We start from the raw sequence: 16334 nt of genomic DNA, 5'->3' as shown, positions 1-16334 counted from the left end.
TCTGCCAAAGAGCATGTGTTTGTGGATTGATATTGTGACGTTTGCTTATGAGCTGAAGATTGTAGTCAATTTAATTAGTTTGTCTGAGAGTAGACTCATTGGTACAGTACAAACTGAGGTGATTGAGATGAATGGATGTAGATCAGGGGTGGGTAATAAGCAGCCCTACAGGTGCTTATTACCCACCCCTGTGGTAGATGGTGCATTTGTAGTGGTGTTCCTATCACACCTCCATGCAGCCAATTTTCCTGAGCAAATCAAAGATGAAATTTGCGTGATCTCGGAGCTGGCAAGCTTGGGCCTCATTCTATACTTTTAATGGGACATACAGTGGCACAGTAGCTATTATTGTTGCCTAACAGCCATGGAGTCATGATTTTGGTTGCATGTTCTCCCTGTGTTTGCATTGATTTCTTCAAGATTTCTTCGGTTTTCTCCCGCAATCCAAAAACTACTGGTAGGGTAATTGGCTGCTGGCTAAAATAGAATTCAGCATCTGTTTTTTTATGTGGTAGGGAATTTAGACTCTGAGTTCCAGTGCGGCAAGGACTGATTTGAATGATTAAATATTATCTGTATAATATGGAAGCACTATGTAAAAGAAAAAAAAAACATGCCTTAATCCACATAGTTTTCATAGCTACTTCCCTATATATCAAACAGTGGCTTTCATTACTCTTCAAATATCAATTTTCAAAGGTCCATGTGGCATTGGAAAAAGATGTTCATGAAATTTGTCAACTGAAAGAATTATAAAATACATTTAAATTCTTCAATCTTATATGAATATTTAACAAATATGTATATAAGCAGTACAGTGTTAAAAGCCATTGTTCAGATGTATGCTCTTTAAGTATGTGTAAACAATTGCAATTGTGGTGTTTGTAACTCTGACCTTTGTATGCAAATAAAACAAGAATGTGGCTGACCATGTGTACCATACAAGCATTGATTGGAAATCGAAATTTAAGTGACCATTGAACAGAAAATTACGTGTCACATTGGCTTTTTACCATTGGTGCATCTGTCAGGTCTCGAGAAGAGCAAAAACAGTTTTGTCAAATTTTTGCCAGAAAATGTTGCACGTTTTATGGGCACAGGGCCTTATTCACTACGGATTACTATTGTGATCTCAGCTGTGATTACGCATGCAGGTCTGCTGTGAAAATATGCTAATGACTGCAATTGCAAAGCCAGTTAAGAGACGCCCAAAGCCAGCACAGAGACACTCACTACCGCTTTCGCACATCCGTAATACCTTGCAGTCCTGTGTATACATCGGTAACATTGAGTATCATCGGCCCCTCACACAGAATTACAGCACGTCTGACCTTACTCAGAAATTGCTAACCTCGTCACACGCAGTGAGTACTCAAGCTGCATATGCCGGCGCAGTGGCTAATTTATGCATGCCCATGCAAAGGCATTCAAATGGACAGGCATGCCTGCGTTTCTACGACCACTCCCCCGTCACCACCCCCAAATGCTAACTACCTGTAAATCTCTCTGCAATGGCTTACCCTGCTCTGCGTAATCGCTGTGTAGCCATCGCGCACTGCAATGCATACACATGCACAGTACGCAGCAATCGGCCAACCGTGTACGCTGTTGCAGTTGCGATTCAAAATGAATTAGACCCACAATTTGAATGCAAGTGTGCCAGTCTCCTTCAACCACACCACACAGGAGAATGAATGGACCAATGTCCCAGCATTACTCATATGCTCTAAGGGCCTGATTCAGAGCCGGACGCTATTTGCGCTCGCTCATTCAGAAAAAGGGGCTGGCTATTTAAATGAACCGTTCGCTCTTTGCGGTCTGTTCACGCCTCTATGTCTGAACGAGCGAACAAAACATGCGAACGTAATTTTGAAAAAAACGCCCCCTGGCCGCTCGCATCATACATCATATCCGCTATTTATTAGATTAATCGAGTGCATCGAAAGGCATCTGAACTGCTCGCTATTCTTGTGGTTAGTTTTTCCTACCACAATCATGCGAGCAGTTCTGACTATAAAACAACCAAGTGACGTGGTCAATGACGCTGTTTTGTTAATTATGCACACCCTTAAAACGCCCATTTTGACCTTTAAGCACGCCTGAGTTCGGATCTCCACTCCCCGTTTTCAAGCACCTTCCCCTGTTACCACCCACAAACGCCTCATTCTGTCACTCAAAATAGCAGGCATTCGCTATTTAGCGAGCACACGATTTTCGGCCGCACTGACTGGTTCGCGCATGCGTATTAAAATCCATACGCATGCGCAGTTGTGCGAACATCGGTAGGAACGAACGAGCGGCCGCTTACGAGCGGCTCTGAATCAGGCCCTAAATTCCACAAAGTATTTACAGTGTCTAGAAATAATACATATATATATATATATATATATATATATATATATAGCTTAATACCATTCTGTGCAATAATAAGGCAAAAGTGAAACTTGAACATTGCATCACTTGAACTTTGCATCTCTATGAAATTTGTTCTGCCAAAAGGCAGCATTTGTGCCGCAGTTTGTTATTTCTTGTAAGGTCATTGACTAATCCAGAATCGGTAAATGTCTGTGTGTAAACATCTTCACATGGTGACCCAATCATCCAGCTTAGGTCCGTATTCAATTAGCAGCAAAAAGTCTGAATCCGCGGAAAAGTATCGTGAATGACATAATTTCACCAGGCGGAAAAGTATCGGCGTATTCAATTGCAAACACTTTTCGCGTATGTGAAAATGCAATGCAGTGTAATAGGCGAAAGAGATTTGCCTATGAATAGGTGACAAGAAATGCAAAATCGCTATTTTGGGGTCCAAAGGTGGGGAAACCACTCTGCATCCTTGGGACAGCCCCCCAAAGGATAACTGCGTCAAAAAAATCCCTAAAAATAAATGTGGAACACCCTAAAAATTTACTTTGAAAATGGGGGCAAAAAAGTTAAAAGTTGGGGTACAAACATAAAAAGTAGCGAAATAGACTTTTGGGGGGTCTGCAAGTTGGGGTGAGAGGTTTTTTTGATTGCAGGTGCTTGCAACAGGTGGGTTTTTCACAGTATTTTTAACTTCACTTTAGAGACTTTAAAATATGCTAGCACCCATTTTGAATTACCCCAAATTTGACAGGACTACTTATTTTCTCCAAAAAATACTGCTTCATGCTATTCTCCACCACTTGTGCAAAGATGCTAATTAGAAGTTATTGAAACAACTTAAGTACCCCAAACAGCTTTATTAGGCCTATTCGGGGACATCGACATTGATCCCCAATGTTAGTGCAACTTTTTTTGGGGGGGGTTCAGGCTGAATTCCCCATTTCTGACAGCACTTTCCATATGCTCCAACATCGCGGCTTGACGTTTTCGCTTCCTTTGGAATTGAATAAGGCGAATAGCGGGGACGCTCCCAATAAGTTTCCACGTCCAAAATATGCGATGTAGGAGAAAACTAGATTCCGTCACCCGCAAAATTATTGCGGCTAATTGAATACGGGCCTTAATGTCCAAACAACTGATCTGTGCAATTTTAACCTCCATGTGTGACATATACTAGTCTATGGATCCAGTTGTTCTTCCATTGGCTATGTGCCTAACATTTCAGGAAGTTTAACTGTAATCTTAATTCTATCATTTATTAATTTCAGTCTTCAGTCTCATAGTTTAGGTAAAATATTTTGCGATGGGAAAAATGGATCAATTTAATTATTAAAATTATTTTTACATTGACTCCACAGTTTTATAAATCTTTCATGGAAAAGCTAATGCATGAGCTAAGTACTAAATATTTTCTTCTATAAGAGGAGTTTTAAAAATGGATTGTAATTTTCTACAGCGCTTGTATTGTTTGATATATTCTCTTGTGTTTGCTTAAGCTTCAGCAGATAAATAACATGTTTATGGAATTGTTTTTGACTTAATGTCTCATTGTTCTATGTTATGTTAATTGCATGAAGGATTGTACCCTCCTTCAGTCACAGGGTCACGCAAACAACTCTGCTCACAAGCAGTGGGATAGTGAACATGAGTACAAAAGACAATGATTAAATAGATGAATGTGCACACAGCTCACAGATTAATCACCAGTCTTCATCCTTCGTGGTTGCTTTATTTGCATTCATATAGATTGCTAATTAGTATAAGTTTAAAACTCTGGCAAAAACATTTTATAGCTAATCATAAATACTAGTAGAAACTGTTTTTCGATATGCATCCTCAGGACACTCTGGAGTGGCTGGATAGCCGTGGGCAGACGCTGGTAGCTGAGTGGCTACGTGGAGCGGCTGGATAGCCGTGGGTAGACGTTGGTAGCTGGATGGCTTTGGGGAGCGGCTGGATAGCCGTGGGTAGACGCTGGTAGCGTAGAAGCTACTTGGTGCGGCCTGGGAGCCGTGGGTGAGAGATGGTAGCGTGAAAGCTACTTGGTGCGGCCTGGGAACCGTGGGTGAGAGATGGTAGCGTGGAAGCTACTTGGTGCGGCCTAGGAGCCGTGTGGAGAAGCTGGTAGTGTGGAAGCTACGTGGAGCGGCCAGGGAGCCGTAGGTGAGAGTCTGGTAGCGTGGATAGCTGAATGCAGCAGGCTTACGGATAGCACTGGTCTAGGAACCAGCAGGAGCCTGGGACATACTGGGACACAGAGGAACAGCTATAGCACAAGCAGTACACCACGGAACGTAACACGATGTTCAAGCACTGAGTGCTATTAGAGGAGGATCTATATACCTAGAGTCTGGCAGTGATTGGTGGATACAGACAGGTGGTCTGGCAGTGGAATTCAGAGTGGAGCAAGGCACAGCATGCAGAGGGAGTATTCATCTCTGCAGCCCTTGAGAAACAGGACCACACCTGTGATTCCAATTAAGACTAGCAATGCTCACAGACAGAGCAGGGTCCAGGTATTTAATCAGTGTGGAGGGAGAGCAGTCTGCACACACAGAGATGTTACAGCCAGCATGATTCAGCCAGAGCAGATGTCCCAGGAGAATTACAAACAAGGATCCATGGAGCAGCTGGCAGAGGTAAGTCACAAAAGGTAAAAACTAGCCTTGATTGTGACAGTACTCCCCTCTTCAAGGGTGGACTCCGAACACCCAAATAAATACATAGGAGAACATGAAAAAATGAGACGCCCAGGAAACAGAAAAACTTTCTTCCAAACATGACATTACAGGAGCTTCAAACATAGGAACACCATCACTCTAGAAACATCTCTTTAGACATCTTCTTAATTCTGCATTATTGGGATACCAGAAGTGGAAATTCTTCAAAGGGGATGATTCAAGACCTTCGTCGATTCTCCTTTCTGCTGCGAGAACGTTTTGTGCCAACCAATGGACATGGGATCTCTGGTAACTCCTGTGGAAACACATGACTGGAAAGGACAGGGTCAAATGGCAGATGGTTTTCAGGGAATGGAGAATTATCATATGCAGGATCAAGTTCAGACTCCGAAATATAACCAATTTTGATGGTGTTTTGGGAGTTACCACAGTATGAAGAGGACAAGGAGGTGGCCGCACATCTCATGTTCAGGGAAGTGGAGGACTCAGCAGAGGATGATTCTTTAGTAGCACCAACAGACTGCTTGGACCGATTTTCAGAACTAGAATTTCGTTTGACAGGTTTTAGACCAAATTCTTTAATAACAGCTTCACTGAAAGTCTTTGTTTTTAGAAGCACAGGATCTTTAGACTCGATGAGAGGTCCAATGCCTTACCTCTAAAGGAAGAGAGAAGGTACTTAGTAAGGTTGGTAGGAGTGATACCACAAGCTGGATCTGCTTCCATGATTGCAGCATATTGCGTCAGTAATGCAAAGTATTGCGATAAGTCCCCATCAAAATATATGTATCCTGGAGTATCCAATGAAGTTTGTGTGTTCGAGGATTGTGGAGCACATTCAGGTGCAGGGCTGGAAGAGACTTGAGGATGCTCTGATTGTTGAGGAATCAAAACAACTGAAGTTGACAACTGTTCGGTACTTGGACCAACTAAAGGAACTGGAAGGAGTCCTGAAGAGCCAGAGACAGCAGCTTCAACATTCGAGGCTGAGAACAGGCTACAGAAACTGTCATCCTCTGGAACGATATTTTCAGGAGATGCTGAACAGGAGCCATGATCAGGATTAGTAGTACATGACACTTCTCCCAGGGAACTGGAACCTGGACCCCACTCCTGGGGCATGAGACTTGAGACCACCTCCTGGGGTGCGATACTTGAGGCCCCTTGCTGGGGTGGGAGACTTGAAACCCCCTCCTGGGGTGCGAGACCTGAGACCCCCTCCTGGGGTGCGAGACTTGAGACCCCTTCCTGGGGTGCGAGACTTGAGACCCCTTCCTGGGGTGCGAGACTTGAAACCCCCTCTTGGGGTGCGTGACCTGAGACCCCTTCCTGGGGTGCGAGACTTGAGACCCTCTCCTGGGGTGCGAGACTTGGGGCCCCCTCTTGGGGTGCGAGACTTGGGACCCCCTCTTGGGGTGTGAGACTTGGGACCCCCTCTTGGGGTGAGAGACTTGGGACCCCCTCTTGGGGTGAGAGACTTGGGACCCCCTCTTGGGGTGCGAAACTTGGGACCTCCTCTTGTGGTGTGAGACTTGGGACCCCCTCTTGGGGTGCGAAACTTGGGATCCCCTCTTGGATCCCAAGTTTCGCACCCTTGTAACCCTCTCCTGGGGGTGTGAGACTTGTAACCCTCTCCTGGGGTGAGAGACTTAAGGTCCCCTCCTGGAGTACAGAACTTGACACTCCCTGTTGGAGTATGGAACCCAAAATCCCCTTCTGGGGAAGCTGACTCGACTTTTCCTTTTGGGGTATGGAACATGAACCCCCCTTTTGGGATGCGAGGACAGAGACTTCCTCCTGGGGTGAGTGACTCAAAACCCCTTCTTGGGTTACGAGACTTGAGGACCCTCCTGGGGTAGCCAACTGAAGTCCCCTACCAGAGCAGGCAGAATCCGGGTTGGGTCCGGAACAGGCAAAATCCGGGCTTGGACCGGAACAGGCAAAATCCGGGATTGGACCGGAACAGGCAGAATCCGGGACGGGACCGGAACAGGCAGAATCCGGGATGGGACCGGAACAGGCAGAATCCGGGACGGGACCGGAACAGGCAGAATCCGGGCTGGGACCGGAACAGGCAGAATCCGGGCTGGGACCGGAACAGGCAGAATCCGGGCTGGGACCGGAACAGGCAGAATCCGGGACGGGACTGGAACAGGCAGAATCCGGGACGGGACCAGAACAGGCATTGAGACGTTGACACATAGTTATACTGCTGGAATTGCAAAGGGGACAGCCTTTGAGAAAGTGGTCAGAAGCTCCACAATAGCGACAGAGATGTAAATCTTTACGCCGCTGGCGTTCAGCCACAGAGAGCTTGGAGCGCGGGTAACTTCGATGTCTCACTTTACTTGGCAAGGAAGAATCTTTGGTTCTTAGAGATTCCAAGACAGAGTTTTTAGTTGAGACAGAGGTAGCTCTAAGAAATTCAGGAATGATCTGAAAGATTTTGTTGAGTAGAGCCTGTAGCTGTTCCAGCAGTTGATGGAAAGTAGTTAGGGGTTCAGGTAAGATTTGGGTATCATCTAGCTGGTTAGTCAGAATTTGCAGAAGCTGTAGTACTTGATGCTGTACCGCCTCCTGTGAATCCAAACGAGTGATTAGGTTACGGAAAGCACTTGATCCAGGATTAAGTGCTTGATCCGCTACCATCGTTAGGCTTGAACATACTGTCACAGTTGGTGCTAGCGAGTTGCCTGTATCAGGTGATGAGCTGGAATCACTGGAGGCCGGCTGGACTGGAACCATGGTTAACATGAATAGCTCTTTATTATAAGAAGTGGGTAGCAGTGAGAACTGCCTTTGGTGATGAGTGACTGGAACTGGAAACTGGAGACGTTGGAATGAGACCAGAAGGAACTTGGAGGGACCGGACTGGGACCGGCAGGTAGGCTGACTGAGCTGGTCGGGGTACCAGTAGATGAGCCTGCAGATGGATGGTAGCACGGAAGCTACTTGGTGCAGCTAACGAGCCGTGAGGTGAGTGGGCTTGGAGGAACCGGACTGGGACCGGCAGGAAGACTGGTATCTGGATGGCTACGTGGAGCGGCCGGTTAGCCGTGGGTAGACGCTGGTAGCTGGGTAGCTACGTGGAGTGGCAGGATAGCCGTGGGTAGATGCTGGTAGCTGGGTGGCTACGTGGAGCGGCTGGATAGCCGTGGGCAGACGCTGGTAGCTGGGTGGCTACGTGGAGCGGCTGGATAGCCGTGGGTAGACGCTGGTAGCTGGGTGGCTACGTGGAGCGGCTGGATAGCCGTGGGTAGATGCTGGTAGCTGAGTGGCTACGTGGAGCGGCTGGATAGCCGTGGGTAGACGCTGGTAGCTGGGTGGCTACGTGGAGCGGCTGGATAGCCGTGGGTAGACGCTGGTAGCTGAGTGGCTACGTGGAGCGGCTGGATAGCCGTGGGTAGACGCTGGTAGCTGGGTGGCTACGTGGAGCGGCTGGATAGCCGTGGGTAGACGCTGGTAGCTCGGTGGCTACGTGGAGTAGCTGGATAGCCGTGGGTAGACGCTGGTAGCTGAGTGGCTACGTGGAGCGGCTGGATAGCCGTGGGTAGACGCTGGTAGCTGGGTGGCTACGTGGAGTGGCTGGATAGCCGTGGGCAGACGCTGGTAGCTCGGTGGCTACGTGGAGTAGCTGGTTAGCCGTGGGTAGATGCTGGTAGCTGGGTGGCTACGTGGAGCGGCTGGATAGCCGTGGGTAGACGCTGGTAGCTGAGTGGCTACATGGAGCGGCTGGATAGCCGTGGGTAGACGTTGGTAGCTGGATGGCTTTGGGGAGCGGCTGGATAGCCGTGGGTAGACGCTGGTAGCGTGGAAGCTACTTGGTGCGGCCTGGGAGCCATGGGTGAGAGATGGTAGCGTGAAAGCTACTTGGTGCGGCCTGGGAACCGTGGGTGAGAGATGGTAGCGTGGAAGCTACTTGGTGTGGCTTAGGAGCCGTGTGGAGAAGCTGGTAGCGTGGAAGCTACGTGGAGCGGCTTGGGAGCCGTAGGTGAGAGTCTGGTAGCGTGGATAGCTGAATGCAGCAGGCTTACGGATAGCACTGGTCTAGGAACCAGCAGGAGCCTGGGACATACTGGGACACAGAGGAACAGCTATAGCACAAGCAGTACACCACGGAACGTAACACGATGTTCAAGCACTGAGTGCTATTAGAGGAGGATCTATATACCTAGAGTCTGGCAGCGATTGGTGGATACAGACAGGTGGTCTGGCAGTGGCATTCAGAGTGGAGCAAGGCACAGCATGCAGAGGGAGTATTCATCTCTGCAGCCCTTGAGAAACAGGACCACACCTGTGATTCCAATTAAGACTAGCAATGCTCACAGACAGAGCAGGGTCCAGGTGTTTAATCAGTGTGGGGGGAGAGCAGTCTGCACACACAGAGATGTTACAGCCAGCATGATTCAGCCAGAGCAGATGTCCCAGGAGAATTACAAACACAGATCCATGGAGCAGCTGGCAGAGGTAAGTCACAAAAGGTAAAAACTAGCCAGGATTGTGACACTGTCACACATACACCAAGGGTCTGATTTAGAGTTGGTCGTTAGTCCAACTGCTGGTACCGAAATCCATGTATTCTTACTTATTTAAATTCTGCTGGATTTTAAGCCTTAAGTACCATGAACTTGTGGCCCCTTTTGCCTTGAGGGGTGTATGGGAGGAAGGCAAGCATAAGTTGACTACAGTAGAGAGATATAACTATTTAAAATGTAACCATACTTACCTACTCACGGAACATCTCGGAGACTTCTGAATTTCTCTACTTATCTCAGCCAATCACATCATCAGTTCTCTGTGAATAGCATCATCATGGCATCATCCTCTTTATGGATGGTGTTTCATTGCGTAGCATTTGGTGGGGCCATGATGATGTGTTTGTGCTCCCCTGCACTGGTCACCTGCATTTCCCCTCTGGGAACACCTGTAGAGATGATCACCAAAGTCAATAGCTATGGTGTACAAAAGATGCACACTATAGATGCGGCCAAGTCAGACATTTATCTATTGCACCTCTCTAACCTGTACTGTATAGATACATGCTGAGGAGTACATCAGTCCATACATTTACTGTTTAAAAAGAGATTGAATAGATAAAAAAATGATGTGCTCCCATACCTCTAAAATAGGTAACTAGTTCTATAGACTGGGCTGGTTACCACCAAAGCATATGAATGCAGTATGTCATAATATAAACAGTCTCCAGCACAATAATTAATTCTGTAGGCAAAATCTGTCCTCCCAAAAAATGTGCCACTTCTCCCCCCACCGAGCAAACCAGTGGCTGTATGGCACGTGGGTCACTGTAGCAGGTCTACATATTGAATATCACCCGATATTAATTTATAAATACATTTTAATGAACAAACTGAACTTTAAAAAAGTTGTACTTGCATTTAAAGAATGCCACCCAAAAGCTAGCATTAGGAGAAGTATATTTAATATTTTATTAACCCTGGTATCATACTGTGATTCTAAACTTGTCATGCTCGTTAATCTGGTCTCTGTGGATCCTGAAACCTTCAGTGGTAGCCTGGTCTCTTCTCTGTACAATCACTATTTGCATCATTCAAACAAGTAAAATAGCAGGTGATGCCTTTCATCTAGTGCAAAGCACAATGGGGCAGATGCAGAGTTGTATGCAAATTGGCCGCAAATTAACCTGCATTACTTTCACAGTACTAAATGCATATTTGATACCACAACATCCCTAGTCACACATTTGGAGCCTCAATCAGAGATGCACGCTATTGCAGAGTCGCAGTGGCGGTAATATGCAAATGATAGTTTGTGCCTTCCCCTTGTGTACTAGCGAGTGCCGGAAAGGGTAAACCCTGAGACACCCACTTTAATGCCTGTGGACGGTGCAAATCTGCCGGTGTTTCATAACAATCCACGCACCATCGTGTGCACCAACGGTCCTTGCACCAACCTATGGCTGTTGCAGTGTCTTCTTCGCAACTGTATAACCATATCCTCTGTTGCTGCTGCTCAGTGACTGAGAACATAGCCACACGTACACCCAAGTGAATGCACGCACCATTGGGGTTTTTAGGACTTTTCGTGCATGCTCAGTAGAAAATAATCGGTCAACTGCGCCAACATCAGAATTGCTTTCAGTTTGCGTCAGCCTCTGAATCAGGGCCCTGGTTTCATAGCCCTCATCATTATCAGTGGAGACGTGTACCAGCCCTACTATACACCAGGTGCACAAGATTCGTCTGAAGACAGGCAGATCTAGGCAAATGCACACCTCTGCATAATCCGCTGATCCATTAACACACCGCCAACATGCCCTCAGCAAACTTATTCCTCGTATGAAAGCCCCAATGTAACCCAGTTTCCAGTTACACCCTCACAGAGGATGCGGTTAATATCCCTACGATCGGGATGTCGACTGTCGAAATCCCGGCACCGGAAACACGATCACCAAGAGAACATCGGCACCGGAATCCTGACATGACTGAGGATGCCGACGTCAAAATCCCGGCAGCCGGCATCCCAATTGTAAGGAGATTGGGGCAAGGTATTGGCCACCGGGGGGAGGGTTAGGTTCAGGCACCCCAGGGGGACTTCGTGTTAGGCTGCAGGGGGATGGAGGTTAGGGTTAGGATCCAGACAGGGGGGTTTAAGTTCAGGCATCACCGGGGGAAGGCTAGGGTTAGGCACTAAGGGGGGAAGGTTAGGTTTAGGCACTTACCGAGAGGGTTAGGGTGCGGGATAGGAAGGGTGTAGTACAGTATCGGGATACAAAACAGGAGGGTTAGGGTGTTAATAGGACAGGGGAACAGTACTCACCGTTCCCCTGTCGGGATTACAACCATCAGGATGCCGCTATCAGTGTACTGAAGCCGGCATCTCCTCCATCGGTATTTCATACCGATTCCCCCTCACAGCTGCAAGTGGAGATGTGTATGACTCTGCATTCGCAGTGTGGAAACATGCAAGATCCATCTTTAAAACGGGCTTGTGTACAGCTCTGCATCAGCACCAATATGTTGTCAATGTGAGTTTAGCGTATTCTACAGCATAAAAAATATATTATTTTCAACTCTGCAGATGCACTTCAAAGGCAGCTGTTGTCTATACAAAATGAAAACATTTCATGAATGAAATCAAAATTCAGTCTGTTGCTGTCAGATTGGCAGCCACCAGCTCTGGTCTTGCCTATTACGTTGACCATAAATAATTTGATTTGGTACTTGACCACCAACCTGATGCACCCCTGCAAGTGTCCTGGGAGACCCAGTTTGGTAACCACTTTCTTGTAAAACAGATGTGCTGCAAGAAATGCTGGTGCTGATTGACATTAAAGGGTGCTGCTTATTAGAAGAGGAGATGTTGCCCATAGCAACCAGATTCTAGCTATTATCTTCTTGAAGGTGCTAGATAAATCATAAGTAAAATCTGATTGGTTGCTATGGGCAACATTTCCACTTCTAAAAATAAATCTACTCCTAATTTTCTGCACATACTGTATTTATCAATTAAAGCTCTACGACTTGGAAATGAATGCAGACACCAACAATATTTGGTAAGCATGCTTAATAACTGAATGTACAACAGAAACATGTTTAACTATTATTATTTGCTAATCCATTCAAAAGCAAATTTTAGTATAAGTGGCATCATAACAATTACATTGCTTTGTTATTATCTATGATTTTGCTGCATTTTATTTGTAATGAACTATGGATTTTTTTGTGCTTGTATTGTGTGTTATTTTCTAATTGCTATTATTTTAAAATGGTATGTTATTATGGTTATTATGGTATTGTTTTTGCATGTCATTTTAATTTTTTTTTGTTTAATCATATTGCTGTTCTTCCATTCTTGCTGCCTATATCTGTTATGACAATCTGTGGACAGACTGTGCTTGTTGGGAATGAAAGCGTGGAGTCGGTACGGCGCATGAATGGATTGCGGAGTACAGATTCCTCAGCATACGGAACTTTGAATCAAATCTACAACCCAAGCTTAAGGGTAAAAAAACTAAATTAAGAGTGGCTTCTAGAATAAGAATAAAAGTAGGAAAAGCAAAAGACAAAATAAAAATAACAACAACAGGGCACTGGGTTAATATTCAATCTTCCAAATATTGAAGGTTTGCAACTAAAAAAAAACATTTGTTTTGTTGACTAATTTGTTTTCCAATCCTTCATAGTAAAGAGGTGTGTGTGTGTATTTATACCCTTGTCTGTGCTACAGTATCATAGACATAATGGAGCAGGTGTTTACCAGGGTTGGGTATGAAATACTGGCAGTCAGGGATGCCAGCTGTCAAAATACCAAAAGCGGCATCCCGATGCTCTTTATCCCGACCAGGGCTCCATTAGTATGCGGACCCTCCCCCCTTCTCCCCCTAACCATCTATTCCTGTATCCTAATCCTCACATCCCCTATCCTAACCCTCCCTGTTAGTGCCTAAACCTAAACCTCCCCCCTTGGTGTCTGAACCTAACCCTCCCCCTTAGTGCCTAAACCTAACACTCCCGGTCCGTAGCCTAACACTAACCTCCCTCCATAGCCTAACACTAACCTCCCTCCATAGCCTAACTCCAACCTCCCCGTGGTGCCCAAACCTACCACCACCCCCCCACTTCCCCACAGCTAACACCTACAGTATACTATGCTTAAGTTTGGGATGTTGGCTGTCACAATTCTGGTGTCAGTAATAACTACATTCCGTTTACTAAGAGCCTCATTTAGAGTGAGTAGAACGTCAGTTGGTGAGGGCGTGCATCCAACGCATACTTGCCTACTTTTGCAAAAGCATTTCAGGGAGATTATGAAAGCAATACCTACTGTATGAGCGCAAAATAAAATTGATTTACAGCCAAATGTAAATGTGCCCCAAAGCAGTTAGTAAGATCTATTTGTTGATGAAAATACACAGGTACTTTTTCAGAAAATGTAGCCAAAGGGATCATTGTTACTTATAACCAATGCAGGGAAATTATACTAATGATCCCATTTGATTGTTTAGATTTAATATGAAAGCTTCATAAAGGGGGTAAGGTGCAATCCGGGAGATTTCTAGACTCTTCAGGAAGATTGCTACTATTTCATGGAGTCTCCCTGACAATCAGGGAGAGTTGGCAAGTGTCATCAAACGTGAAATTATTCTTCTCATGCCCATAATACTGGACACATGTATGGTTCTACCCAGGGCCGGATTAATGGGGGGGGCGACAGGGGCGGTCGTCCCTGGGCCCCCACACCTGAAGAGCCCCCACACCCATCGGGGTTAAAGTGAACCGGAGGAGACGGAACCAGTTTCGCCTCCTCTGGCCAATTTAACCCCGGCGCCGCAGGGAGGCTCAATTTGCCAGGTACCCGCTGAGATTGTAACCATTGGGCGCCCGGCTTCCTCCCCGCAGCAGCAGCAGCCGGAGCCTGGAGCTCATTCGTGAGCTCCGGCTTCCGGCTCACGCAGTGCACTATGGGAGGGACACCATGACGTCTCTCTCCCATGGTGCAGAGGAGCAGCCGAGCGGACTTGACGTGGACGGCAGCGGATGCGGGAGCGGGGCTTAAGGTAAGTATTAGCTTTTATTTCTTATTAGCGCATGCAGCTTTTCTACTGAGGGTACTGCTGTCAGTTCCAATTTCTGTGCCTGAACGGCATCATTAAACATCGCGGTGAAAGCGATTATCACTGATTCAGGGTTATGGAACATTTACAACAGGCTACCAATAACCGATTGTTGTCTATCTGAGGAGAACCTGATGTGTAGCTATTTAATTATAAACACCCTACAAGAAACATCTGAGGTGTATTTATTAAAATCCGTTTAAATAAACGGCGATACCATCAATTTTTTTTCCGGAGGACAGAGACTATTACTTGGAACCAAGGTACTGATGGTTACTTATTGCATACTAATATAGGAGATACCTTCTGCAGAGGTTATTCTCCTTTCCATAGGTATGAGCCATTATTGATATACAACACCAGCTTGTATTTTATGTATAACTGTATGTATATGTATGTCTTGATTTTTATAGTTCATTTTATTGCTTATAATTATTTTGTCTTAATTGTTAATTTTATATCAAGCGCTCTTTTGTGTGGTTGAATTTAAACAATCTTATTGGCCTGCTAAGGCATATAAGTTGAATATTCTATATCCAGGCTTTTTTGTAAGTTACATATGATTCAGTGAGTTCTCTACCTTTACTTCCAGCCTTTGTATCAGTGACCCGCAGTACTTAATTCTTCTACCTGCAACTCTATTCTGAGAAAAGTCAGCTCTCATTGTGTCCTGTTATACCAGAGCTACACTCTGAATCTAGAATACTAGTGCAATTACCATCTTGCTGCACTCCAGACTCCTGTTCCATTCCTGTCATTTCCAGTCCAGATCAAGAAGCATTATCAGTCCCAGCCTAACTTCAGTTCCATTCAGGGCCGGCTCCAGGGACTGGACTGAGGCACACGTTAACCCTGCGCATGGGTGAAAATGGGGCGTGGTATAATTACCATAGGTCACCCTCCCTGAATGACGCGATTGGGGGGCATGCCCGTATGGCATGCCTCCCGTTTATCAACAGACTACTCAATGTAGCTGGGCTGTCCCCAGCCCTCTTACTGCACTAAATGGATACCGCACGCATGTGCCCGGGATCCATTTCTCTTCTCCGGGGTCCTGCCCCACCGTGCAGCTGCAGTGGTGGGGGTGCCCAATCTCCCGACCACCCGCGGGTGGAACAGCGGGGCAGTGCCCAAAAAACGTGACTGTCCCGCTGAAATCGGGAAGGTTGGGAGGGGTACGTCTTCTATGGGGTGCACCCCTGTTCAGCTGCACTGGTCGAACGTGCCTCAAGCAAGGCCTGGTTCCATTCCAAGTGATTCTAGTACAGCCAAAGTGCAAAGTCAGTCCCAGCCTGACTCAGACTCCATTACAGTCGGTTCCACTACAGCCAAAGTGCAGAGTCAGATCCAGTCTGTTTCCTTATTCGTTCCAGCCAGTCCCAGTCTGGTGCAAGTGCAAAGTCAGTTCCAGCCTGACTACTCCTTTGTTCAAGCCAGTCCCAGTCCAGTCCCAGCATCTAGTTGTACCAGTCTGACTCCAGCTTCTAGTGCCTGCTCCAAAGTTGTTTACATATTAAATTCAGTATCCAGTCCTTCCTAGCATACCCTCATGTGCAAGACATACATTCGCCCATCAAGTTTCCTGCCCATAGTTCCTTCTACTGAACCACAACCAGCATCACTCCCAGGTTCACAAGAATCTCCTGACGTGAAGAAGCACAAGTGCCAGCTTGCTGTGGCAGAAAGGGCTG

General features: G+C 46.3%; 1 protein-coding gene across 3 annotated transcripts in view; it reads left to right on the top strand.

The window, feature by feature from the left end:
* GLRA2 (glycine receptor alpha 2) overlaps nucleotides 1-16334 on the top strand; it is a 292434-nt gene that overhangs the window by 203029 nt on the left and 73071 nt on the right. The window contains exon 9 of one of the 3 annotated variants that reach the window (XM_088451591.1): nucleotides 12918-13031. The exons of the other annotated variants lie outside the window; for them this stretch is intronic. Within the exon in view, the coding sequence (XP_088307717.1) occupies nucleotides 12918-13031 (114 nt within the window). The remainder of the gene's footprint in view (nucleotides 1-12917; nucleotides 13032-16334) is intronic. 3 annotated transcript variants of the gene reach the window in all.

Source organism: Taudactylus pleione, unplaced genomic scaffold (assembly GCF_031769625.1).
Source record: "Taudactylus pleione unplaced genomic scaffold, aTauple2 ptg000026l, whole genome shotgun sequence".
Lineage (NCBI taxonomy): Eukaryota > Metazoa > Chordata > Amphibia > Anura > Myobatrachidae > Taudactylus > Taudactylus pleione.
Note: the sequence above shows the minus strand (reverse complement) of the source record. Positions and strands in the feature narration are given on the sequence as shown.